Here is a 27,531-nt window from a genome sequence, read left to right on the forward strand (position 1 = left end):
ACAGATTCACCCGTCCCTAACCCAGACAATGAGATGGTTCTTTCTAAACTTTGTACACATTTTAATGTCTCTCTCTCTCATTTTCCAGCTACTCCTTTTTATTTTCCTGTTAACTGTTTGGCAGCTCAAGAATGCACATCATAGGGTAAAACAGGCCTAGAAATGCATTCTTTGAGACAAATGGATTTAAATACACATTTAATCCTTGCAGATTTGGGGGGGAAAGCAATTTAATGTATAACTGGGAGAGAACAGACATATGAATAAACACATGCAAAACTGACAGGGACTGGAAATAGACTGATCATCTGTCCATCTCTGTATTTCAGATGGAGGATGTGAAGACCATTCTGTGGAAACTGGCAACAGCAGACAAGCTTCGGAGCCAGGCTTTTGTCAAAGCAGATCAGTCTCCTCAGAAGCCAAGCAAGAGAGGTGAGAGACATCTCTGGATTTTGGTAATGTGAGTGAAAGCGAGCTGGTTTCTACATTATGCAGATAGTAGAATTCCTCATTGTACCACTTCAGGCCTGTACAGGTAGAAGGTCCCTAGGGGGAGAGGCCTCACAACATTCTTAGCCCCCTAACCAAATTCCTATTTGAGAAAATGGATGGGGGAGATATTTGATTCATTTAAAGTAAAACTTAGCCAATTCACACTTTCTGAAACGATATGAGAACCGAATCACAGTCATCCTTCAAAATTCACACTTCTCTGAATTTTGCAATACAGTTCACAGCCAAGTAACATGTACTAAAATGCATATACTGAGGTAAAGTGGGCACAGAAATGCCTATATTCATGAAAATAACATATAAAAATGCATTATATGAGGGGAAACACTATCTAAAATGTGTCTATTAGGCAATATTGCATACAAAAATTGATATATAGGGGAAATTCACACTAAAATGCTCGTCAATTTTCATGAGGACTTTTTAAAAAACTGATGTGGAAATGTAGAGAGCTGAAGACTGGGAAAGTGTGCAAGTGAGAAAAAGTGAAATTGACATATTTACCCATCCTAGGGAAAGCCATGACAGTTAACCCTTCTCCAGGCCTTCTACGCTCATGTAAAAACAATTTGCACGGAGGGGGAGCAGGGATCAGTGTGCTGAGCTCTGCCCTCTCTTGTTGTCCTTGGTCATCTCCAGACTGTCAGTATTTTGCAGACGGGATTCAAGGCAACACTGGAAGCTTTTGGCTCCTCCAGGCAACATGTTTGTTCAGCTTTCATCCTGATTTGCTTCCACAAATCTTACTCGGTGGTGAAGCTGTGTCTGCTCTTTATTGAACATTCATTCTGATTTGTTGGCAGGGAGGTTGTACAAGTATGAACGTTCATCCTGATATGCTTGTGGGGTGTTTACACATCTTCCCATTATTCATTTGTCATTAGTCATTAGACATTTGTTCAAGGTTATCCAGACACATAGATGCTGACGTGTTTCAATCTTTTTCTTGGTCCACTGTTGTTTTGAATCTTTTAAAAAACCAAAACAGCAGATTCACCATCCTAGCAAAGGTTTAAAGCCGCTCCCCATTCCTGTCATCCTGATCCCAAACACCACCCTCCTGCGATGGCTATTTAATTTTAAAAGTCCATTTTGATGTACTTTTATTTATTTAACTAACTAACTAACTAACTAACTTATTTATTTATATCCCACCCTTCTTCCCAGCAGGAGCCCAGGGCATGAACTTTTGCATGAACCATGCCACATCTCGTGTGGCCCTTAGTGAAACATTTTGCTGGTCCTATGTGTTTGTGCAGTGGTGCTCACTTTTATCTAGGGATGGGGGAGCAATTCAATTCAGTTTGAATTTAAAGCCAAACCTATCAAATTCACACTTTCCAAAATGATATGAGAACTGAAATACAGCCATCCTTCAAAATTTGCACCTATCTGAATTTTGCAGTGCAGTTCACCAACCAAAGAATGTTTAGAAAATGCATCTATTAGGTTAGGGGGAAATGTACATATCACGACTATATTAGTGAAAATATGAAACTGCAATGTTAGGAGAAGATGCTTGCAAAATTGTGTATGTTAGTCAAAATCGCATATATTAGGATAAATTTGCCCTAAAATACTAAAAAAAAGATCGCAAGGATTTTTTTAAAAAGTGCACTTTTCTGAATTTTGAAATGTAATTCTTCAGCTAAGCAATGTGTACAAAATGCATATATTAGGGTAAAGTGTGCATATAAATGCACGTATTAATGAAAATAACATCCATAATGCATTATATTAAGAGAAACTGATTGCAAAAAATATGCATTTGTCAAAACTGCATACTAAAATGTGCTGATTAGGATAAATTTGCACTAAAACACTGAATTTTCTCAAGGATTTTTTTTTTAAATAGCAAATTGCTGCAGAAATGTGAATTTAAGACTGGAAAAACAAGAAACTAAGAGAACCGAAACAGACAGATCCTTGCATCTCTATTTTTGCCACAGGCCTAGCCCCCACCCACACCACATCTCAGCCCCACCATGTCTCTTGACAATCAAGAAGTAGAGCTTCCTGAAATGTGGGAAGTGTAACTGTTTCTTGCCATTAATTGCAGTGCCTTTTTCCTCTCCCTCCTCTCTTTGCTTTTCTTTGCCAGCTTGTTTCTGGAAGTATTGTGTCACCAACTGAATGCAAGGACCTGGATGGCCTTCTCTGTGCAAGTATGCCCATCTTTTTCCAAATTCCTCCTAGAGAATGCCTTCGAACCCAGCCTGTTCAGAATGTGGGTTCCCTGCTTACAGCTGTGCTTCGCTGTGCCAGCTAACCTGAAACAAGCTGTGCCATTTTGGTTGTGTGGAAGAACTTGCCTTGCCTTGCATTGTAAATATATTGTTTTTCCCCAGATCATTACAACAGCCGCTTGGTGTGGATAGCAGAAGCCGTTTTCAATACAGATACTGGCTTTGCCCATAGTATATCAGACGAGAATGAGAGAGAGCAAGGATAGAGCTTCCACCTATGAAAGAACAGACCCTTTCACCACCAAACCACCCACTTTAGCAAGGTGGAGGGTGGATGGAAGAGTCTGAGCTATGAAAGATAAGACGACACTCACCAAAATCAAGCTTTTAGGTCCAGGTGAGTTAAACTGAGCCTTGCCCTGACGTAAAATGAGATCCCATAATGAATCCACTTTGTTCCTGGATCCAAAACATAAAAAGCTTAGTTGGTTGTTTAATGAAGTTCTTTTAAAAGCCTACCCATCTTCTTCCCGTTAGCTAACCTTGAACAAAATGCCAGAGGCAGAACAGCAAGGTACTAGATGCCTACTTTTATGTATTTTATTTTATTTATATACTGCTTCATCAGCAAAAATCCTCTTAAGGGGTTTATCTAAAACAATCTTTTTAAAAAATGGCAAAAAATGTAAAAAAATTGGAAGTGTGAAGAATCGACCTTGACACTGGAAAATATGAGAATTGGAGAGAAAGTGAAATTGACAGATTTGCCTGTCCCTTGTTGCAAGTGACTGCACCTCCAGGTTGTTCCTCAAGTGCTACAACGCTTTGTCCTGAACAGCTTACTCATCCAAGGAACAAGTCAAGTCATAGCCTGTCCTATTGGACTGGTTGGGTGTCAGTGCCAGTTTATAGAGCTTTCTGTGTGAAGGAGTGAAATGTCCAAGCACCTTGACTTTTGACATTGCTGACATGATGGATTGTATCCCCCACCCCACAACTGTATAGACTAGTGGCGATCATCCAAAGTAAGATCCCAAATCTTCATGAATTATTTTGGACAACACATTCTCCCCCATCCCTCTGCATTAATATGCCCCATTTCATTGCCCCTGTGACAGCAAGCCTGTGTTGCTATTCCTTGTTGTACTGAATAAAATCCTTCAGTGTTTATTACTGGGATGATTGTCTCTTTCTATGCACTGCTGTCTGTGTTTCCACGGGCATGCCTCCAGTCTTAGGGTTCCACTAATTTTGGTTGCACAATGCTAATTAAAGATTGGATGTAATCAAACCTCAGTGCAAGCTTTGTGCAAGCAATCAGGACAATTGGGAAATTCCAGATAATTGCTTTTTAAACTCAGAGAAGGCAAATGCCAAAATATAAAGAATTGTATTATGGGGAAAGGGGGAAGGGAAAAGTAAGACAACAATCTCCCCCCTCCCCCCCCTTGCAAATAAAATAAAGTCAGTCCAAGTTAGCTTGTTACATATCTGCTTGAGCAGAGACTTGGGTTGCAGAGCATTTGAAGAGTTCCTTGCAAAAGAGGGGTTCTGAGAAAGAGCTGGACTAGTCTAACCAGATATAGCATTGTGAAAAAGAGCTTTCCTCCTGTGTGTTTGTTTAGAGACAGGGATTTGCTTCATGGTAGGGGTCCAAAATCCCAGATGCTAGAGGTGGCACTGGGAATTTACATACAAGGGTTTGTAGCATATGGTAATGTGCTTCACACAATCAGCTCATCATGTAGCCATTGCTGCTTTGAGGGGTGTTGTACATTGTCCTTCTGTGTGGTAACATCACCATCCAGTCAAATTTAAGCACTCTTTTAAAGTTCCATTGATGAGTGTAACAGAGTTTTTGGGCACCAGAAATCAATAGAACTGAAATGGGCTTAACTTTGGCTGGATTCCCCAACAACCCAATCTTGCCCAGGTTTATTTAGGGCAGGGATGGGGAACCTGTGGCCCTCCAGAGTCCAACAACATCTGGAAGATCCCAGGTTCTCCATCCCTGATTTAGAGGTAAATCTCACTGAGTTGATTTAGGGCTTTCTAATAAGCATGCTAAGAATTGCATTCTGAGCCTTCATTCACACTAACAGCAGGATAGATGATTTAAAACGGTTTCCTCACCTGTACCACCTCAAAGCACCAGAAGAGAAATCTTGGTTTAATTCTACTCCAGATATATAAAATTCCCAGCACAGAAAACTAATCTCAGGGGAAAGAGTTCTAGAATAGTTGTCATTTTGGTAAACTAGTGTAAACCTCTTCACCCTAGCCTTTGACACCTAAGATGCACGTTTTCAGAAGCCTCCTTATTCCTGTGAGTGTGATTTGTTATAAACAGTTTTTAATGAATTTTAAATTGTTGTAACCTACCTTGGGATGTTATGGTGAATAAATCAAATAATAATAGATTTCCCCTTCTCCAAATTATTTCTTTATTTAAAGCATTTACCTCTCACTCTTTAGCCAGAAAAGCTCCCAGAGTAGCTCACAAATCCATAAAAATAACATAGCCCCTGTCTCCTGACTCTCAATTGAAAAAGATAGGACACAAAAGGAAAAACTGATGGGGAGGGAAGAGGTTTTATAAGAAACCACACAAACATAATAATAATAAAGTGGTATCGTCCAGGAAAGTTTAACCATCTGGTCTACTGTTTGTGTGAACTAGACCATAAGTTAGGTTTCTTGCTAATTCGGAGGGAAACATACCAATAAAAGACCTACCTAACTCTATCCACATCATACCCAAGCAGCGTCCAGCAATAATTTTCCTTACATAGATCCAGGCCAAGTTGTGGAAGTTGTATATAAAATAAAGTTTATTATCATTACAGTAATACAAAGTAAACTACGAACTTAAACACAGCCATCCTTCGAAATTTACACTTCTCCAAATCTTGGAATGCAGTTCTCCAGCCACGTAAATACACACACTAGGGTAAAGTATACATATAAATGCATATACTAGTGAAAATGACATACAAAAACACAATATATTTGGGGAAACTGCTTTGCAAACATGGGTATATTGGGAACAAATGCAGACAAAAATATATAGGAGAAAATCACACGAAAATGCTGATGAATTTTCAGGAAGACTTTTTTTTTTTTAATTGCAAACTGATGTGGAAATGTGAAGAACTGAACTTCAGATCTGAACAATGAGAAACTGAAATTGACTTATTTGCCCATCCCTACTGCACTGTTGAGAAACCAGTTCCTGCTTCCACCCCCTTTCATGATGTCACCTGAATCAAGTCACTTCACCCTGCTGGCAGGGCCAGTCCTGGATCTTTATCATCACCTGCCACCTGGTCCTTCTAACTGGAGATGCCAAGGACTGAACGTGGGACCTTCTGCATGCAAAGCAAGGTCCTTTCCCACTGAGCTTCCATCCCTTTCCAGAGCTTTTGTGAACCACTCCACAGCTAAGAATGGGGGATAAATTTGAATCAGTTCACATTTAAACGTGAACCAACTTCTTGCCCTTTCTGAAATAATATGAGAACTGAAACACAGCCACCATTCAAAATTAGCTCTTCTCTGAATTTTGCAGTGCAGTTCTCCAGCCAAGGAATATGTACAAATGGGTACATACTAGGGTAAAGTGTTCATAAAAAGGCATATATGAGTCAAAATAACAGAAAAATGCATTATATTTGGGGAAATTACCCTGCAAAAATATGCATATTAGGCAATATTGCATACAAACATGTGCATATTAGGAAAAATGTACACTAAAATGCTGACTTCATGGAAAGAGATGTAGCTTAATAGCAGAGCACCTGCTCTACAAACAGGAAGTCCCAGGTTCAATCCCCAGCATCTCCAGGTAGGGCTGTTAGCGTCTCCTAGCTAAAACCCTGGAGAGCTACTACCAGTCCATGTAAACAAGATGAGATGGACCAATGGTCTGACTGTCAGTATAAGACATCTTCCTATATTCCCATGAGTGATGAACTGGGCTCTGTCCCAGTACCACTTATTATGCCACAATACATTGATTAAACCTTTGGGGTGTCACACCCCCTGTTTTTTGCTGCAAAAAACAGCTATCCCTCTGGAATTTATCCTTCGGACAGCAATATATTTACTTGTTTACCCCAGAGCATTTACTTTGATTACATTACAGACATTGCTATTACCCTTTTACACTATCACTAGCAATTAAATCAGGTGGGCAACTGACACAGTTAGGGCAGAATCTTGTCAACTGAGGTGGAGCCAATGAAGAACCTGGAGGGTTATGGGTAGAAAATGGCAGCATTTGGAGATGACTGTCTTCATAGACTCCCAAGCAGGCATTTAATAGGTATATGTTTTCCAATCATGTTACTGGGAGGGAGGAAAAACTGTCTTTGTTGAAAGTAAAAGGGGTGGGAATCTGTTGCGAGGAACAGGGGAGAAATTCAATTCCGTTCACATTCAAAGGCGAATCCACCTAATCTGCACTTCCTGAATCAAGATGTGAACTGAAACACAGCCGTCTTTTGAAATTCAAACTTCTCCGAATTTTACAGTGCACTTCTCCAGCCAACTAATACGTACAGAAATTCCTATGCTAGTATAAAGTATGCATGAAAATGCATGCATCAGTGAAAATAACATACAAAAATGAATTATTTTAAGGGAAATCGCTTTGCCAACATGTGTACACCAGGCAAAATCGCATGCAAAAATGTGTATGTTAGGAGAAATTTACATGAAAATGCCAATGAATTTTCATGAGGAAAAAATAATAATAAAATATAAATCCACAAACTGATGAGAAAACAAAGAAATCAGATTCGCCAGTCCCTAGGGGGAAACCTACTGCCTCCCCTCACAGCAAAGACCTAACCTTACCACACACAGCATTGTGCCCGTGTTATATTTTCTCTTTCTTTCTTTCTTTCTTCCTTTCTTCCTTTCTTTCTTTCTTTCTTTCTTTCTTTCTTTCTTTCTTTCTTTCTTTCTTTCTTTCTTTCTTTCTTTCTTTCTTTCAAAACACTACATTGGTCGCATAGCTTATAGTTAAGTAGTACTTCTGTCCATGAGAATCATTTGTAGTTGGCTCTGCCTTGCAAGGCTGAGAGAGCACGGAAGGGCAGACATTCAAAAATAAACACAGCTGGCGTTGAAGGGTGAACCTTCACCGTTTGCTGACAAGTGTGAGAAACTGGCAAGTGTCCAGTTGACACAGGTGTGGCTTGGGAGGAAGCCCAGTAAAAACAACACAAGGACTAAACACAGTTATCTCAGGGTGTTTGCCTCCACCATTATCTTCAGCAGTCCCTTTTTGGGGATTCTTGTTCCACTGCCCTAACTTGAATCATCCCCTTTTTCCAGGCCTACAAAACCAATTTCCCATTTTTACAGGTCTAGACATGCAAATCCAGCAGCCGCTGCAGAACTGGACAACACAAGGGTGCCGTCCAAACTGCCCTTGATGCATTTGAAGTTTTGGTCAAGGCTCTATTTCCTTTCTGTTTTGTTTTTTATAAAGAGCTTAGAAAGGTTAAGAGTATGGGAGATCACTCAGGAAATACTGAGGGGGTAAAGGGACAAATCTGCTTAACTGCAGCATTAGAACTGCATCGTGGACCTTCTTCCTCTGGAGCATTCTCTAAGTCACCATGTCTTGCCAGAGGAAACAGCCTTTGCCAACCTAGTGCCCTCCAGAAGTTCCAGACTACACTCCCATCAGCCCCAGCCAGCACACTGCCTCGCTTTGCCTAGTGGTAGGGCCAGCTCTGCTACTAAGGCTGCTCCTTTAGGGTGAAGGGTCACTGCCCACCAACCTCAGTCTGCCCGCAGCTGCTTACAACAATCAGTCCAGGAGATGCCACTGGCTATCAGATTCTTCCTCCTTAGTCTCAGTGTTGCCCTTGTAAAACTCAGCAGGTAGAAGGATGGGGAACAAAACTAGAATTTGTTGGCTCCGCCTGTCATTGGCTCTGACTCCACCTACTAGTGGGCTCCTTGTTTTCTGCCCTACCAATCGCAACGGTCACAAGCCACCACTGTCACATACTAGCCATGCCCATAGGCTCACGAGCTGTTAGCTACTTCTACCACCACTACAGTATGGAATGTATAGAGCATATGCACAAGGATAAAAATCCCACACATATACTCAACTCATCATGGAAAGAAGATACTTAGATGTGACAGAAGAGACATAGCGAAAAGACTTTTTTGCTAAGATGTTTTGAAGGACTCCTTGAGATCTAGTGTGATGGCACATCGAGAGCAAGAGGGATGGGTCTCTTGCAACTAGCATAGTGAAACACAGCACCCTGATGAGAATCTTTCTGGGTGCAGAGTTGGAAATGTCAGGTGCCAACGTGAACGGCCTCTGCAGTTTCTTAGCTCATCTTCTTGGCCACGTTGGCATAGGTGCGTTCAATCTCTTCATCTGCTGGGCAGGTGTGGCTGAACTCATCGCGGGCATAAGCATTGTGGAGATAGCGCCAAACAGCCGTCATCTCCGGGGGGATCTCAAAGTTGCGGTATTTCTTTGCAGCAATCTACGATGGGGCGATGGGGATGGGAATGGATGTATAGAAAAGAGAGATGGAGATTGCCTTCCTCTGAGCAAAAGCACAGATTGTCGCTTGTTACTCAGGAGAGGGATAAGGTTGCACAATTCATCAATGGTAAGGATTGGTGCTGGTGCCAGGCATGAGGATGCCTTTGGCATGATCCCTGGGTAGACTTATTCAGCACCGGCCCTCCCCCTTGCTGGTGGTGGATTTTTTATTTATTCATTTAAGCCATTTCTATACCGCTTAATATATATAAAAAACTCTAAACAGTGTACAGAAGATAAAACAACAGCAAATATTATAAAAATATATAATAAAATTACAATACAAATGCATACATAATACAAATTAACAAATAAATATTAAAACAATTGCCTTGCACTTCTCCCACTCAACATCTCCCAACCTCCTGGCTCCCACCCAGGACTCCACCCATCCACCCTGGCTCTCACCCAGGGTCCAGCACACACAAATCACCCCTAAAGTCTCACAAGCTCCCCAGGGATCCCAAAAACGGTGAACAGAAGGATGCGGGGGAATTCTAATGGGAAATTAAGAGCTCCTGATTGGTGCCAAGTGGCAGCCATTTTACATTTCCTATAGTGGCCCCGAGTGTGGAATGTTGGGTGTCCCAAGGCATTGTGGGGAATTTAAAATGGCAGCACCCACAGTGGGAGGGGTTTGTGTCAGCAATTATGGTCCCTGCTGGGGTTTGTGATTCCCAACAGCTAGATGCTGTTGCTAGATCTAGTTAAGGTAGAGGGCACACGCTTGAAAGAAGGTTATTACAGGCTCTCTGGGCTTTAGCTTACATAGATGAACGTAAGAAGCTGAGTCAAACCACTGGCCAATTTAGCTCAATACTGTCTGCACTGATTAGCAGCAGCTGTCCAGCGTTTCAGGCAGGGAACATTTCCATTCTGACCAGGAGATGGCAGGGATCGAACCTGGGATCCTCTGCATGCAAAGCAGATGCTTTACCACTGAGCTAAGGCCCTTGTTTGTTTTATTTACATTGATAGGCCATTTTGACCCTCACAAATAGCTCTTCATAGTAGCTTGCAACAATAGATAAACATGCATATGATAAATAAGAAAAGGCCAGAGAGTAGAAGTGCCACAATTGGGGACAGACATTCAGTTCAGTTCACATTTAAAGGCAAGCTTACATAATGTGCACTTTTCAAAGCAATATGTGAATGGAACCATACCTATCCTTTGAAATTTTCACTTCTCCTAGTCCTCTCAGAGAGCCACAAGCTCCAGAATTCCCTGGGCAGCAGAACTGAGTTAAACAACTCTGCGAATTGTAGCTCTGTCAGGAGAATAGGAGCACCCTTAACAAGCTCCCAGGATGCTTTGGGGGAAGGCAGGGCTGTTTAAAGTGGTATAATTCTGCTTTAAATGTATACTGCACATGGGGCCCAATGTGATGATAGCATTTGGGAGGTTCTGATCTGTACAGTTCATTAATGACTTGTGGTCTAGTCACCAAGAGGTGGCTCATCTCAAGTCAAGGCTGCAGTGAAGCAGGGGCTCCTAACAAGCTCACTTGGAGCAGTGGAATCCGCTCCAGGTTTTACTCCAAACACTAAAGGAGCTGTTCAAGGTGCTGAAAATAAGACTAAAACCCAGAGAGGATTCCACTGCCCCACTGACATGGAGCCACCACCTGCCACTGACTTGGGGAGCTGAGGCTTGATCTCTGGAATAGAAATTAGGAGTTTGGCAGCCCAGCAAACGTTCTCACCTTGATTATATGGAGTTTTGGGAGCAGGTTGCAATCTGCTAATGTCATCCAGTTCCCATCCAGGAACTTCCTCTTCGAGACCAGCACTTCCTCAGCACAGTCCTGGTCAATTTCCTCTGGGAGCGGGGTGTTTAAATAATCATCCAGACGCTTGAATTCTCTCAACAAAGCTTTTTCCATATCTAGATTGTAAGAACCAGCCACAGAATTTAAGCGTTTGACCAATTAAACAGTTTTATTCAGTCATTTTGCTTCTTATTTCCAACCAGTGTCATCTATTAATTGATTGACTGTCATAAAACATATAGGTTGACACAGTTATATTTTAAGGGATTTCTGGATGTGGGCAAGATCATGGCTGTGTTTGGCTGCCTTGCTAAACCATAGTTTAGTGTGGCAATAACAATAACAACAAGAATGCATATATTTCTTACTCTTGTTTGTTTCCTTGTGGGGGTTCTTGATGTATGCAGAGAACTTGGCAAAGATGTTTCTTCCCACATCCATGGACTCCTTGTTTTGGGGCATGAGCCGTGGGTACCTTAATGAGAAATACAAAGCTAATTTAGGTGTGCAGGAAAGTAATTTAACACTTTCCCCCCTCCATTGTGTAGTCCACATATTTAAGAATCCACCCCTCTTCTCTGGGAACTCTGAGCATTATCACTCCATGATGAAAGAGGTATGATACTGCTTTAAATGTATAGTGCAGATTATCTGGAAGCCTGCCCCATAAGAGCTTGAAGGAACAAGATTTTGAAACCATGAACATTATACTGACCCAACTGCAGATTAAGGTGTGAAAATCTAGGGAGCCAGGCAGGTGAGGAGTAGGAAATTATAAACCCCAACCCTTGTGGTCCCAGAAAAATAAAAAGCATTCCATCTAGAGATACAGTATGCAACTGAGGACATTGCCAGGTCTCTAAAGGCTCAGGAGGGTATGGAGGGCAGAGACCAACAGGGCAGAGGTGGAGTCTAGTGCTAACCTGGAGAGGCAGAAGATGGCGTGTAAAAGCTCTCAAGCTAAGCAGACAAGAGCCTACCCCCTTGATTCTGGTTCTGTGAAGCAGTTAAAAAACAAACAGACCCCGACGCTTCAAGTCAAACCCTGAGAGGGTAGAGCATTGCATCTAAGTGGCAGTGCTGGCTCAGGTTTGCAGGCAGGGATGACAGGCTTGGGCTGCATGCACACGCCACTCCCCAAACCACCCTGGGAATGATCGTTTACCCCTCCCAGAGCTATAGATTCCAGGACCCTTAACAAATGACAGGTCCTGGGATTCTTGGGCTGCCCCCTCCCCTAGAAATATGATTTAAGCGTGGGCTTTAAATGTAGGGTGAGTACGCAGCCTCCTGCTCTGTGCAGCCACCTCCTCGCTTCTTCTGTCACCGCATGCTCAGTCCCCTTGGGCCCAATCCACAGTGCCTCTGAAAGGATGGCTGCGGCTGCTGCTCCTTGCTTGCTTTTCCTGGGTCACCTGGAGAGGACAGGTGAGCAGGCAGGAAGATCAAGGAGAAGCAGCATCAGGGTCCGAGGGCTCTCGAGGTTGGCAGTGGGGGGTCCTCCCGGGAGCCCCTGACGCAGGCCTTGCTAGCAGGCAGCAGAACATGGCCGGGTGGAGCTGGCCCTCGCTGAGCCTTCAGCTTCAACACGACTGTTCCCGACAGAAAAGTAACTCTGTCGTATTTGGTGGGCTGGATCCAACATTCTTTGCGCTAGCGGACGGGTGGGTTTTAATATTGCACAACAGGTCAATCCGGCATGACAGCTGCTTTAGTGGAAGCTCGTTTCGCAACAGCCCACGCAATCTAGTGTGCTTATTCTTGGAAAGGGCCGTAGCTCAGTGGTAGGGCATCTGCTCTGCATGCAGAAGGTCCCAGGTTCAATCCCCGGCATCTCCAGATAGGGCTGGGAGGGACCCCTGCTTGAAACCCTGGAGAGCCACTGCCAGTCAGTGTAGACAATACTGAGCTAGGTGGACTAATAGTCTGATTCAGTATAAGGCGGCTTCCTATGTTCCTAAACTTACCGGCATTCTGCTTATGCATTCTCTGGCGCAACTATGGTCCACTGCTAAAAAAATTTCACCAGCAGAACAAGAATGCCACTCAGTGACTTTAACATAGCGCCACATTGATTGGATACAGACAAGCATTACCTCATTGCCCCATCTAGTACAGGTGTAGGAAGAGACAAGCTTGTAGATGCTAGCAATACAATTGACAACCAGCAGAGGGCGCAGCTGTAATTGTATATACCCCACCTTTCCTTTAAGCCTGACATTGACAGGCTGCAAACACCATATCTTTAAAGCACATTTAAAGCACATGGCCGCCAAAGAATCCTTGGAACTGTCGTTTACCCTTCACAGAGCTACAATTCCCAGCACCCTTGGCAAACTACAATTCCTGGCATTCACTGGGTGAAGTCATGTGCTTTAAATGTATGGTGTGTACATAGCCTTACTGCTTTAAGCTGAACGTTTGACACCAAAGCAGGGATGTAGTCATCCAGAGTCTCAGGGGATGTGTGTGTCTTAGACCCTTTGCTTTTTTGGGAGCCAGGTCTCAGCAGGGTCCCTATGTCTCCAGCATCCTATGAACCAATCAGCATGATTGGGGAGTGTGTTAGCTACCGAAAAGAGTCTTCTAACTTGCGTCCTTGTTGTTTCCTGCTAATTGGAGCCAATCAGAGTGAAAGGAATCCCTATTAGTTCCTACTTCAAGAAGCCAAGTTGTGGAGAGATGAGAATTCTGTAATTGCAGAAGAAGAGACAGTGAATCCTGATGATAGCAATCCTATCTACATCATCAAGCTGTTTGGTAGCAGCAAGAGGTAAATGTGCAGGCACTGAATTCAGTCATTCAAGCAATATCTCTGGCAGTCAGAAAGGACAGTGAAGTGGTGACAGTGATAGAGAAGCAGAAGGCAGTATTCATGCCTGGCCAGATTACTCTATAATATGAAATGGGGACATAGCTATGACTGTCATGAAAGGACCCTGAATTTGCAACTACACCCCTTCTTGAAATGTATCATCCAGAACCTGACAGTCCTCCACCTGCTGTCTGACCAGCACAGAGCAGCATTTCTGACCAATAATCCTGAATTTGCCACCACGATACTGCACCAAAGTGTCTTTTAGACTTTTTTTTGAACAATAAAGGGTGGTTGTGGAGCCCGGAAACAACACAGTTCTCTGAACATAATCTTCAGCAGTGGTTCCCAAACATTTCCCCCCCACGGACTACTTGAAAATTGCTGAGAGCCTTACCAGACAAATTCATGATTTTCTACCTATTGTAGCCACTGTAATGCACTACGCTAGATGTTGTATGAGCTTTAACTATATGTTTACATAATTAAAAATATACATATAAAATACACATTATATTTTTACATAATTGAAAATATAATGAAAAATATAAATTGCAGGCCACCTGGGTGATGCTTACGGACCACAGTTCGGGGACCCCTCATCTAGAGTTTTGTGGTGACTTCAAGGCTAGATTTTTTCTCTCTCTACAGGAGGAAGCATTGTGGTCTCCTGCAATCGTTCCCCAATATTTCCCCCCACCGGACCATTTGAAAACTGCTGAGAGTCTTGGTGGGCTATGCAATAATTTTGTTGTAGCACTTGAAGTGTGCTCTGCTAGATGCTGTATGATTTTTAATTGTATTTGGTTGCTTCTTTTCTTTCTTATATATTTTATTGTATTGTATTCCACGGGGATCAAATTGCAACACGATAAAATGCAATATAAGAAAGAAAAGAAGCAATGAAAGTACAATCTGAATATTTAATACAATGGATGGGCCATCTCCCGTCTTCAGCCACAAATCCACAGACACGCCGCAGACCACCTGCATGAAGGTTGCCGACCACGGGTGGTCCATGGACCCCAGTTTGGGACCTCCCAGTCGAGTAGTTAGAGCTGAGTTAGGGAACTGGCAGCCCTTGGGGTGTCATTGGACTCCAACTCCCATCAGCCCTAGCCTGCAAAACATTTGCGTTTTCCCTGCACGTGCGATTGATTGCTAGGGAGACCCTGCTCAGAGTGTGAGTCCTTTAAAGCGCCTCCTGTTTACTGCAGCTGCAGCTGGACAATTTGGAGATGAGGTGCCAACTATGAGCACATCTTGGCTGTGCTCCTATCCTTTGCTCTCTTGAGTGTTTCTCTTGGCTTAGCTACAGAGCTCGGCCCTTTAAAAAGCAGAGAGACAAAAAAGAGGGGGAGGGGAGGGAAATAGGTTTTTGAACATCCCTGCCATTGCAGCCTTGCAGATGAACACTGGGACATTCATGTAGCCCCATCTGTGATCTTCTTTGTATACCTTCCACCTTTTTTTTGGAGGAGGAGCTCTTTGTATCTTTCTCTCTCCTCTTCTCTCCCCCCCCCCCGTTCTCTCCCCTGCAGTGATAGAGAACTTCCTTGTATTGTTTTTAATCTCTCAGCCCGATACACTTCCTCCCTGATCGTGGCAGGGAAACAGATGGGTCTTACAAGCTGCCTCACTCTCATCAGGAGGCCAAAATCACCACCTCCCCCCCCCCCGCCAGGGGTCATTGCCCATTTGCATATGTTCATCTTGCATGCCAAATCAGTGAGCATCCACATGGAGCAAAAATGGAGTCCCTCTGGGCCTGCTGGGATGGGGAACCCATGGACTCCAACTCCTAACAGCCCCAGCCAGCATAGCCAATGATCAGGGAACGGAACGTTACTTCAACACCCTCTGAAAGTGTGATCCCTTTGCCCTGATTTCAGATGCACGTTGGTTGTGAGGAAAAGGCACTTTGTACATGTACAGAGGCACTCTCATCTTCCTGTTGAACGCCAGGTCCTGAAGCTCAGCCCTGGGCTCCTACTGGGAGGAAGGGTGGGATATAAATCTAATAAATAAACAATAAATAATGTAGCTAGATGGAAATGAAAGAAGCCTAAGAGATTGTGAATGGACATACTTGGGTGGTGAAAGAGTCTGCTCCAGAAAGTCTTCGATCTTCAGGAAGTCGGTTTTCAGCTCCTTGTTGAACACCAGGAAGGGAGGCTTGATCCCAGGAGCCAGATCTTTCAGCTCGTCAGGTTTCCTAAACAGCAGTGTCAACAGAAGAAGAAAATAAAGGAAAAGTAGGTTTCTCCTGTTGTCATTCTACAGCAACTACTATTGGAGGTATACTGCCCCTGCACATGGAGGCTCCATTTAGTTAGCATGGCTAACGGTAGATAAATCCTTATTCTACACAAATGTGTCTAATACGCAAGGATCTTGTGGCAAAGCCCTGAATAACTTGTGTCTAGGATACCTTACGAATACAGCTGGAGCCCTCATGTCCCACTGAGATCATCTGGAGGAGCTCTGTTAATTGTCCCCCGTGTTACAGAGGCTGATTGGCCTCAACTAGAAGTCAGGCATTTAGTGTCACCAGCCCAGGCTGTGGAACACCCTTCCAGCAGAGATTCAACAGGCACCCTCACTCTTTAAGGCTTTTTTGTGCCAACAGGCCCGTGCAGGCTGTTTAGAATGTTTATTTGAGTAGCTTGTTGTTTTAATTATTGTTTTGTGTTGCTTTTTAATGTTTTTATGTCCCTGCATACCATGCTGATGTTTTGTGATAGGGAGGTATATAAATACATTTGTAAACAAACAAACAAACCAAAACCCCTTTTCAAAACCTGTGGCTATCTCTATCATTGCAACAATGGCAGTGAATTCCATATGTTGTATCCTGCAGAGATGGGGAACCCCAGGGCCAGGGGCCAAATGTGGCCCTCCAGGCTGCTCTTTCTGGCCCTTAGGACTCTCCCCTGGCTACAGCTTCTGCCCAGGTCATATCTTCTGCTTTGCTTCCTCCTTGAGTGTTTTCTGGCTGGCTGGACTGGACGGAGGACAGAGAAGGGTGTGTGCATGGGTGCAGAAGCCAGCCTACTGTACAGAGGCAAATTCACATTCGTTGCCCTGCCCACAGCTGGCATGTGGCCCCCAGAAGGTTGCCCAGAACAGAAAGCGGCCCTTGGGCTGCAAAAGGTTCCCTACCGCTGGTGTATTGTGTGGACTTTCTTTTGCCCATTTGTGCCAGTTCATTGTTCCTAGCCTAATCAAGGTCTTGTCCAACTGCAGATTTGGGAATTTCTCTCATCTTTGCGTTTTTAAACATGAAGGATGCATAGGTAAGGACAGATGAATTTGTCAATTTCACTTTCTCTCAATTTCTCATTTCCCCAGTCTTTGTGTTTTCCACAATTCTGCATCAGTTTGTGATTTTTTTTAAAAAAAGTCCTCATCTGAACCCATCAGCATTTTAGCATGCATTTCTCCAAATGTACCCATTTTGATGCAGTTGTGCCTCGTATGAACATTTTTGCCAGCAAATTTCCTCAATATGATGCATTTTTGCATGTTATTTTCCTATGCATGCTTGGGCACATTTTTGTATGCATTATCTGCTTGGAGAACTGCAGGATGAAATTTGGACAAGTGAGAATTTTGAAGGATAGCTTGGTTTTGGTTTGCCTATTGTTTTGGAAAGTGCAGAATACGTAGGTAGAACTGAACTGAATTTCTCTCCCATCCTTCTCCATAGGCCGCCTCCATCCTCTTACCTGGTCATATCAACTGTTGTCACGTTGAATCGGACACCTTTGAGCCACAACACCATGAAGAGGCTTTGACAGAAAGGGCAGTTCCCAATGTTTTCCCCATCCAAGCCAGCCTGCAGTTAGGGGCAAAATGGGAAGCAATCAATCACTGGCCAACCCTCTAGGGGAGGGGCTTCAGCCCTGACAAGGAAACATGTTGGCAATCTTAAACTGTGGCTCTCTTTAAGTAATGCAGGAAAAAATACTCTGCAGATGCTCAAAGGCACAGTTCTGCCACAGAGAAGTCTCTGATCATGCTCATAGCTGTTTGGTGGCATATGATGGTTAAAAATAATGCTTTATTTATACAGTATTGAATGATCACAGCACTTAGAATCATAGAATTATAGAGTTGGAAAGAACCTTAAAGGTCCTCAAGCAGTTGTGTAGTGGCAGATTCAGAAGTGCAGGGTCCCTTCATAATAGTCACAGTCCCACACCCCCAAGCTATCCCCCCTTCTAAGATTATACAACATTATAAGATTATAGAATAATCTGACCCCGTTTGAATACTGCTTTCTGCTTCTCTCTGTCACCATTTGAGTGTCCTTTCTCACTGTCAGAAATATTACATGAATTACTTATTTCAGTGTCTACAGGTTTATCTACCTGTTGCTAGAATCTTCCCAGTGGCTGGCTCACATCCTTTCACTCTGATTGCCTCCAATCAGCAGGAAAGGACAAGGAAACAAGCTAGAAGACTCTTCTCAGTGTCTAAAAGACTCCCTTTTCAAGCAGGTTGGCTGATAGAATGCTGAAGACAGAGGGACCCTGCTGGGACTGGGCTCCCCCAAAAGTAAGGGGTCTAAGACCCCCTGAGACCCTCTACAATTACACCCCTGTCCTCATGTCTAGCCCCTATTCAGTGTAGGATCTGTAGTACAAGACACAGCTACAGTGCCCCTGGCAGTTGGCTGCCTAGCCTTTGCTCAAACACCTCTAGGGACAGAGAGCCCAGAACCGCCCACTTCACATCCATTATGTTGTTGCAATGCTAACAATATCCCCATAAAGTAGGCCAGGATCAATATCCCCATATTTGGGGGTGGGAAGTGAGGCTGGGAGAGAGATGCTGGCCATAGCATAGGAGAGATTCAAATGTTAGTATTTTTGCCGCTACATTAGCTCCAGAGGAGGCTCCCAATTAGGGCAATGCAAAGCAGTGGTTAAGAGAGCTTCCAGACTGTTGCTGTTTCTGGGTTGGGATTCAATCACATGCCAGCAAGTTCAGGTGGTTGATTGTGGCTGATTGGACTTTTTTTGCAACAAAGGATGGGGAATGCACTGGGAACTGTGGGATAACCTTTGCTTTGACTCAACGTCATCTAACCTGAATGCAAACAAAATCTTGAGCAAGTTACTTGTCTCTGTGTCTCACCACTTTCCTGTCTGTGAAATAGGTTTTGGGAACTGTCTTGGTGCAATAACAAACATCATTAGCTTTGCGTATTGTTACACCTGGCTAGTTGTAATGCCCTCTGCCCCCATCAGGCCCAATGGTCTGCAGTGGCCACTAATTAGCTCTCGTGGCTAGGTCTGGGGTCTCTCTGTGAGTGTGCTGTGTCTGCCTCACATCAACCCTGGGAGATGCTACTTCTTAGCTGGATGCTGGCATTCTTTTTTGTTTTGCTTTCAAGCCAACAGCACATTGCTTCCATTTCCTTAGGTGGGAGCTTGATCGGGGTAAAAGCAATACTGAAAGCCCTCCATGTTCTTTGCCAGCCTATTGTAGCAAATCTTTATCTTCTCGGCCTGTGATTGTGAGATAAAGGATCAGCAAGAGAACACACAGAACTCTTGGTTGGGAAGTCTGGGAGGAGAATGCAGGAAGGGAGGCTGCACATTAGCAGGGGGAAGTCTCAAGAGGGAAGGTGTGGAGGAAACTGTTTTCCACAACAGTAATCCATGTTTCCCCCCCTTCCTCTCCTGTTTCTGTTTCTTTTCATTAGGGAAGCTCATGGGTTCTTATTCATCTTTTCCAGAGATCAAATCGGTGTTTTCCACCAATACCCTCTTTGAACTCTGAGATTTGATGTGGAAATAACCTCTCACAATTGTCATGCTAGCCTGTTTTTTTAAAAAAAAACTCTCCTGCACAACCTCAAGGAACAGAAACTAGAATTTTTCAGAAGATAAAGAAAAACAAACTGTTGCCCGGTATCTTCCCATTTTACAGCTTTAGTCACTATAGGCTTGTTCATATATATCACATTGAACATGGGTACATGTTGTCTCTACACAAGTGTTTGTGTGAAAGAGTATACACTTGTTGATTTGCACAGCTCAACTATTATGTACACAGGTACACCGATTGTACGCTCTTTGAATGTAATGTGTGAACAGCTCTTATGCCAGGCCTAGGTAGGCTTCAGGCTTGTGGGATCCACTGTGTTTTTTTTACTAGAACCCCGAAATCCATCAACACTTGTGAGATGGTAAACAGCTCAGATCTATTGACCTCCTTGTGAAGCAGATGCACTTCAAGACTGATACCTTAATTTTGATTTGTTAAAATATATGACACGGAAGTTCTTCAGAGGCGTGATGTCAACAATCTTAACAACAGTCCTACAAGGCAGGCCGTTGTTATTATCCCCCTTTGTTGGTCATCCTCCTCACCCCAATGCCGTAAGTGGCCCTTGGGGGGCCAAAGGGGTTGGCCACCCCTGGTGTACTGAGCTTGATGGACTAGGGGTCTCACTCATAAGAACATAAGAACAGCCTGCTGGATCAGGCCAGTGGCCCATCTAGTCCAGCATCCTGTTCTCACAGTGGCCAACCAGGTGCCTGGGGGAAGCCCGCAAGCAGGACCCGAGTGCAAGAACACTCTCCCCTCCTGAGGCTTCCGGCAACTGGTTTTCAGAAGCACGCTGCCTCTGACTCGGGTGGCAGAGCACAGCCACTCCATATAAGGGAGTTCCTTCTGTTCCCAGGAGCAGCCCCAGATTCAAACTCTGGATTTATTTGTTTAACATCTCATCTTCCTTCTTCCATGGAACTCAAGGTGGCACACTTTGTGTTCCCAGGCAGTCTCCTGTGTAAGCACTGACCAGACCAAGATCTGCTCAGAATCAGCAGAGTTACTCTATCAAGTGCCTTCATAGCATCAGCATCGTGAACTTTAACAAAATCATAAGCGTAAAGCTGAATCTTTGGCAGATCACATGTATCGCTCCCTCTAATTTTGAACATGGGTGGTGAGTGCCAACATGAATGGAAGATAAAATGGGGTCACCAGTGGTGGCTGGTCCATTAGGACTCATGGGGCACTGCCCCCACAACCTGAGTCAGTCCCTGCCCACCTTCTTACTTAAATCCACTGGATTCCTGAATGCCCTGGGGCAGTTCCCAGTAGATAGAGCAGGTGACCCTGTTGAAGCCCTTGTCACGCTGTGGAACAGCGAGGCACGTTGGGCTCCTGACACGGTTGCCCCCAAGCACTCTCTCTGGCATTGTGGAGCCCGGCTTGCACCTTGGTACACCAGTGAGCTAAGGGCAATGAAACAGGCTGGATGACGGCTAGAGCTCAAGTGACGAAAGATGTGCTGTGAGGCTGATCGGGCATGAGTAAAACATCATAATCATGCCTACTGGGTGGCGGTGAGGGCGGCGAAGAAGGCCCACTTCTCTGCCTCCATCACATCCTCAAGTATCCATCCAGTGGAGCTTTTCCGTATTGTCAGGGGTCTGTTGACATCAACTCCAGGAAATGGAGTTTTAGACCCTTTGTAGGCCCACTGTGAATTGTTTGCAAGGCACTTTGGGGGTAAAGTCGCTCGCCTCCGTAGCAGTCTAGATGCCCCATCCACATCTACTGTAGTCCCCAATGAGGTGTCCAGTGCAACGTTTGCTGCAACTTCTTGGGAACAATTTCAGTTGATGCGGCCTGATGACATAGACAAGGTGCTTGTGATGTTGTGGCCATCAACGTGTCCTCTTGACCCTTGCCCTTCTTGTCTTATTAAAGCTTGCCGAGGGGGTTTGACTGAGTGGATCCAGGGTGTGGTCAACACATCATTGCAGGAAGGCGTGGTTCCAGCTGCCTTGAAAGAGACAGTGATCCAACCACTCCTGAAAAAGCCCACCCTGGACCCATTGGTTTGTGACAACTACTGACCAGTTGTAAATATCCCCCTTTTTAGGGAAGGTTATTGACAGGGTTGTGGTGCAGCAATTGCAAGTACTCTTGGATGAAACAGATTATCTTGACCCATCTCAGACTGGGTTCAGGCCTGGTTATGGGATTGAATCAGCCTTCGTCGCCCTGATGGATGACCTTTATCATGAGAAGGGCAGGGGGAGTGCAACTCTGTTACTCTTACTTGATCTCTCAGCTGCTTTTGATACCATTGACCATGGTATCCTTCTGGGCCAACTTGGTGAGATGGGTACCAGAGGCACTGTTTTACAGTGGTTCTGATCCTATCTCCAAGGTTGTTTTCAGAGATTAGCATTGGGTGTTTGTCTTTTGACCCCCTGGCAGTTGTGCTGTGGGGTGCTGCATGGTACCATCTTGTTCCCATGCTGTTTAACATCTATATGAAGCCCTTGGGAGCGGTCATCAGGAGATTTGGGACAAAGTGTGAGCAGTACGCTGACCATACCATTTCTCTGTAACATCTGAATCAGGAGAGGCCGTGCAAGCCCTGGGCCGCTGCCTGGACTCAGTGGTGGGCTGGATGCGGGCCAATAAACTGAGTCTGAATCCTAGCAAGCTGGAGGCACTGTGGGTTGGTGGTTCCTGAGTTCAGATAATTGGTCAGTTGCCTGCTTTGGATGGGGTCATACTCCCTCTGAAAGAGCAGGTCCATAGTCTGGGGGTCCTTCTGGATCCATCGTTGTTGCTAGAGGCCCAGGTGACCTCAGTGGCTAGGAGTGCCTTTTACCAGTTTAGGCTGGTAAGACAGCTGTGGCCGTTTCTGGAGCGGGATAGCCTGACCACTGTTGTCCATGCACTGGTAATCTCCAAGCTGGATTACTGTAATGTGTTCTATGTGGGGCTGCCCTTGAGGTTGGTCCAGAAGCTGCAGCTAGTGCAAAATGCCACAGCGAGACTGCTCATTGGGGCAGGGTATTGTCAACATGTCACTCTACTGCTGAAAGAATTGCACTGGCTGTCCATTTGCTACTGGGCCAAGTTCAAGGTTCTAGTCTTGGTGTACAAAGCCCTATACAGCTTGGGACCAGGATACCTAAAAGACCGTCTTATCCCTTATATACCCAGTTGATCACTGCGCTCTGCAGGTGAGGGCCTCCTGCAGATACCACCTTATCAGGAGGTCCATTCTACACAACATAGGAAAAGGACCTTTAGTGTGGCGGCACCTACTCTGTGGAATTTCCTCCCTTTAAATATTAGACAGGCACCATCTCTGTTATCTTTTCTGTGCCTATTGAAGACCTTTCTCTTTCAACAAGCCTTTTAAGTTGAGACCTTATCCCAGTCTGTGTCTGTGTTGGAATTGCTTTTTAATATGTTTCTTAAGCCTTTTCTAAAAAACAATGTTTTTAAAAATGTTTTGTTTTAATGTATTTTAATGTCTGTTTTTATGATGTTTTAAAGTGTTTTAGTGCTTTTGTTTGCCACCCTGGGCTCCTGCTGGGAGGAAGGGTGGGATATAAATCAAATAATAAATAAATAAATAAATCCATCCATCCATTCCAGGGGGTTGCCCTGGCTGTCAGCTTATTCCTCCTTTGTCTCAGAGTTGCCATTGTAGAACTCAGCAGGGAGGAGGATAGGGGCTAGACCAGCACCAGTGGGCTCTGGCTGTGATTGGCTCTGGCTCCACCTATAATAGGGCTTTCTGCTTTCCGCCCACCAACCCCAATGGGCACAAGCTGCCACTAGGGGACACTCGGAAATAAGAGGGAGATGTCAGCATGTTCGGAAAGGGGAGATCCCGAGGTTTGCAAAGATTAAAAAAAAAACCCAAACAAAACATAACAACAACAACAAAACAACCTTAAGGGGGCAATCCTTCCCCTCCTGATAGCTAAATGACAAACTGTGAACTTTAGTAGCCACAGATTACTAAGTGCTACTTGGAAAAGAAAACTGAGAGTGAGGGTGGGCAGGACTGGAGTGAAATGCCCTGTTGGAACATCTCATAGCATATAAAAACCTGGAGGAGGGAATGGCTGGCTGGCAGGAAACCTGAATATGAAGTGGCAGATACAGGGACATAGCTCAGTGGTAGAGCATTTGTCTTGCATGGAGAAGGTCCCAGGTTCAATCCCCGGCATCTCCAGGTAGGGCTGGGAGTCACTTCCTATCTGAAATCCTGGAGAACCACACTGCCGGTCAGTGGAGGCTAGATGGATCCAGAGCTTGGAAAAGTTACTTTTTTGAACTACAACTCCCATCAGCCCCAGCCAGCATGGCCACTGGGTTGAGCTGATGGGAGTTGTAGTTTAAAAAAGTAACTTTTCCAAGCTCTGGATGGATCCAACATTCTGGCTCAATATAAGGCAACTTCCTATGTTCCCTATAGCACAGGGATGGGGGACCCACGGCCACACAGTTGTTGTTGGACTTCAACTCCCATCACCCCCCACCATTGGCCATGCTGACTGAGGCTGAAGGGAGTTGGAGTCCAACAACACCAGGAGGGTCACAGGTTCCCCATACCTGCTGCAACATTTCGTTACAGGTCTCATTTGTAAAGTCTGCAATATACTCATAGCTTAGAGACAGAGTGAAAGACCTAAGTTTAAAAAACAACAGCAGCAATGAAATAAAGACAGCAAGCTTTTCCTGGGTACTGCACCGTTCTTATCTGTGTCCTGTAAAAACATTCATGTTTAGTATGGGACACATCGCTGTGAGGGGGCTGATAAGGAAAGTGTGAGCATCAGCACAACAACTTCCAAACAGGAGCTCTGTCTCCCCAGTCCCTACCGCCCCCAATCTAACCACACATCGCCTCCAAGCTTCAGTGGCACTGAAAACAAAGCAAATGCTGTAGAACCCATATTGTGAATCACCATGCATTTCAAGCACATTGAAAGTGCATCCACTCCTCCAAAGAATCCTGGGGACTCTAACAAACTTCCATTCCCAGGAAACTTTAGGGGTGGAAATGTGCTTTTAATGTCCTTTAAATGTATGGACAGCCCCAGTCTCCTCTATGTGCCCGCCCACTCAAAGCACATGGATACACATCAGTCTCTCCGTCTGCAGCTTCGGTGTTGCACAAACCCAAGAGAGGCCAAACTTTTGGTTCTGTTGACTGGCCACACCCAAGCACGGAATCAAAGCTTTGGTGGCCCAGAGAGCTCATTATAAGCGTACAAGAGTGTGCGAACAAGAACCACAGCACATTAGTGCAGTGGTACAGTAAAGATCATTTTAAACTCCAGATGCAGTGATCTGGGAGAAGGCTGTTTAGATGGTAATGTGGATTGTTTCACTTACTTCAACATGGGGTAAGCCAACCCTGCTGTTGCTGTGTTGGGGACCCTCCTGCTCATTCTGGGAAGGATGGAAAGGGGGCAGGAGACCTGCAAAAAAGGCCCTAGGACGGCGTACCTACCACGCATTTAAAGCACATGCCCGCAAAAGGGAACTGTAGTTTGTTAAAGGTGCTGGGAATTGTCATTCTCTGAGAGGGTAAGCGACAGTTCCCAGGATTCTGTGGAGGACAAAAAATGTGCTTTAAACGCATGGTGTGTACACAGCCTAGGAGTTTTGTTGCAGGTCTCATGTCTAAACTCAGTCTCCCTCAACATCTCGCTCTGACGGTGCTGCTGCATTCGCATGACTCTCACCTTGACAAAGAGCTCGATCTCCGGTTCCTTCAAGGGGTTGCGGAGTCGACTTGCCATCTTTTCTTCTTTTGCCCACCAGACGCTCCTGCTGAATGGCTCTTGTCTCTCTCAACCAACCTCCACAAGGTGGGAGTTCTGATGGGACAATGTTGTTTTCCTGGGCAGCAGTGTTGATGAGTCCCGTTCCAGGACGTCACTTGGCTACGAGTCGACCCGTCACTTTCCTTCCTTCCTTCTACCAGATTTCTAAGCCAGAAGCTCAGAGGTGTGCAGAGTGACCTGCTCCATGTGTGTGTCTGCGTGTGGGAATTTCCACAGAGGCCTCCCAGCTGTGAGTCAGCGAAGTTGGACTATCAGAAAGCAGCATGCCACCTTCTCCGCTGGTGTATCGGGAGGGCAGATGTTGCCCTGACTCTCTGAGAAACATCCCAGAATAGCTTCTCTGCATGAAACGCCACAGCCGCCAGAGTTTCTATCACAGGAAACAAGCTGGGCAGTGTCCCGTACCTCAGTGGCTTGAGAGGCCACTTATATAATATCTCTGTCCTAGACTGGGGGGTGGATGGGGAATGCCTTGTCCTCTCAAATACGTCCAATGCACCAGGGATCCTTGACCTTAGGGGCCCCTGGAGTGCATTTGGAAATCTACAACTGCATTCACCCCATACATTTAAAGTGTGTGACCTCCCCAAAGAATCCTGGGAACTGTTAAGGGTGTTGGGCATAGTAACTCTGTGAAAAGCAAACTACAATTCCCAAGATTCTTTGGCAGAAGCTATAAATATGCTTTAAATGTATGTTATGTACACAGCCTAAGAAACTGCCATGGTCCCCACGAAATATGCTCTTCAGAGAAGAAAAACTGTCAATGCTCAGACCCCCCCCCCCAAAAATCATACAGGGGAACAAATACCCTTTCATCAAACAAATAACGCACACACAAAAAGGCAGCCACACCTCCAAAGGAAGCAACCTCCCAAACCAAACAACAAAAAGGCAACCCCTATCAATTAAAAAAAATAACATTTTTTGAGGGGTGGGGGACCTTGGCAGGCAACTGGGGGGGTGTCTGAGGATACTGTGGTCCATGCCTGTTGCTTACATGCTGACAGTCTGTGGAGTGAAGAACAGAAAACTGGGGGTGTGTGAGAATGGGCTCGCTCGTTTGTCTGGAAATCTGAACAAGATACCTGCACTTTGCAACATTTTGTTGAAGGTCCCACTTGTAGATATTAATACAGAACTCAGCTAGTGAATGCCAATAGTGTGAATGCCAAAACAGTCGCTGAAACACCAGCAAGAAGGAGGTATCAGCATGCTCCAGAGAACTTCCACGTTTGTAGGAATAATCATGACCCTTTATTGAAAATACCTCAGGCGCAACCCCCACCACCCCCACCAAACAGCCCAATGAAGACTGAGCATGCTCAGTGTCCACAGAATGTTGAGTGTTGGGCGCGCAAGTAGTAGAAAATGAGGGGGGAAGAGGAGAACGCAATGGAATATCCTGAAAAGTAAATAAGTGGCTGGCTAGAACCCTGAAATGGATCTTTCCACAATAGGGCTGGGGGGGGGGTTGATTCAGTTTGCATTTAGAGTCAAATCTCTCAAATTTGCACCTTCTGAAACAATATCAGAAGCAAAACACAGTCATCCTTCACAATTTTCACTTACACAAATTTTGCGATGCAGTTCCCCAACCGAACAATGCTTACAAAAACGCATAGATTAGGGGAAAGTGTGAATGAACAATGTGAATACATTAGATAAAATAACATACAAAACTGTATTATATCAGGAGAAATTGCTTGCAAAAAGTGTATACATTAGTCAAAACTGCATGCAAAAATATATTTATTAGGGTAAATTTGCTCTGAAATGCTGAAGAATTTTCATGAGGATTTTTTACTTTAAAAATTGCAGATGGCTGTAGAAATGTGAGAACAGAATTTCTGACTGGAAAAAAATGAGAATCAGGGAGAGCTGCAATTGACAGATCCTTCCACTCCTACTCCAGTGCAGTATTTTCTTGCAGGTCCCGTGACTAAACATTTTTTATTCTTCATCCAATAACAGCAACACACAACTACTCCTAACTACAGCCAAATCTTTCCCCTGATTTTAG

The 27,531-nt window shown here is 44.6% G+C and overlaps 1 protein-coding gene across 1 annotated transcript; it reads right to left on the minus strand.

Annotated features, from left to right (window-relative positions):
* Positions 1-5,515: 5,515 nt before the first annotated feature.
* CLIC2 (chloride intracellular channel 2) lies at positions 5,516-25,885 on the minus strand. Its single transcript, XM_061598561.1, has 6 exons — positions 25,407-25,885; positions 17,601-17,710; positions 15,962-16,087; positions 11,426-11,532; positions 10,992-11,173; positions 5,516-9,223 (listed from the first exon to the last, which is right to left on the minus strand). The coding sequence occupies exons 1-6, from the start codon at positions 25,461-25,463 to the stop codon at positions 9,062-9,064; spliced, it is 744 nt and encodes a 247-aa protein (XP_061454545.1). The 5' UTR covers positions 25,464-25,885; the 3' UTR covers positions 5,516-9,061.
* Between the last annotated feature and the right edge of the window lie 1,646 nt (positions 25,886-27,531).

The sequence above is a fragment of the Rhineura floridana genome, chromosome 16, assembly GCF_030035675.1.
Source record: "Rhineura floridana isolate rRhiFlo1 chromosome 16, rRhiFlo1.hap2, whole genome shotgun sequence".
Taxonomy (NCBI): domain Eukaryota; kingdom Metazoa; phylum Chordata; class Lepidosauria; order Squamata; family Rhineuridae; genus Rhineura; species Rhineura floridana.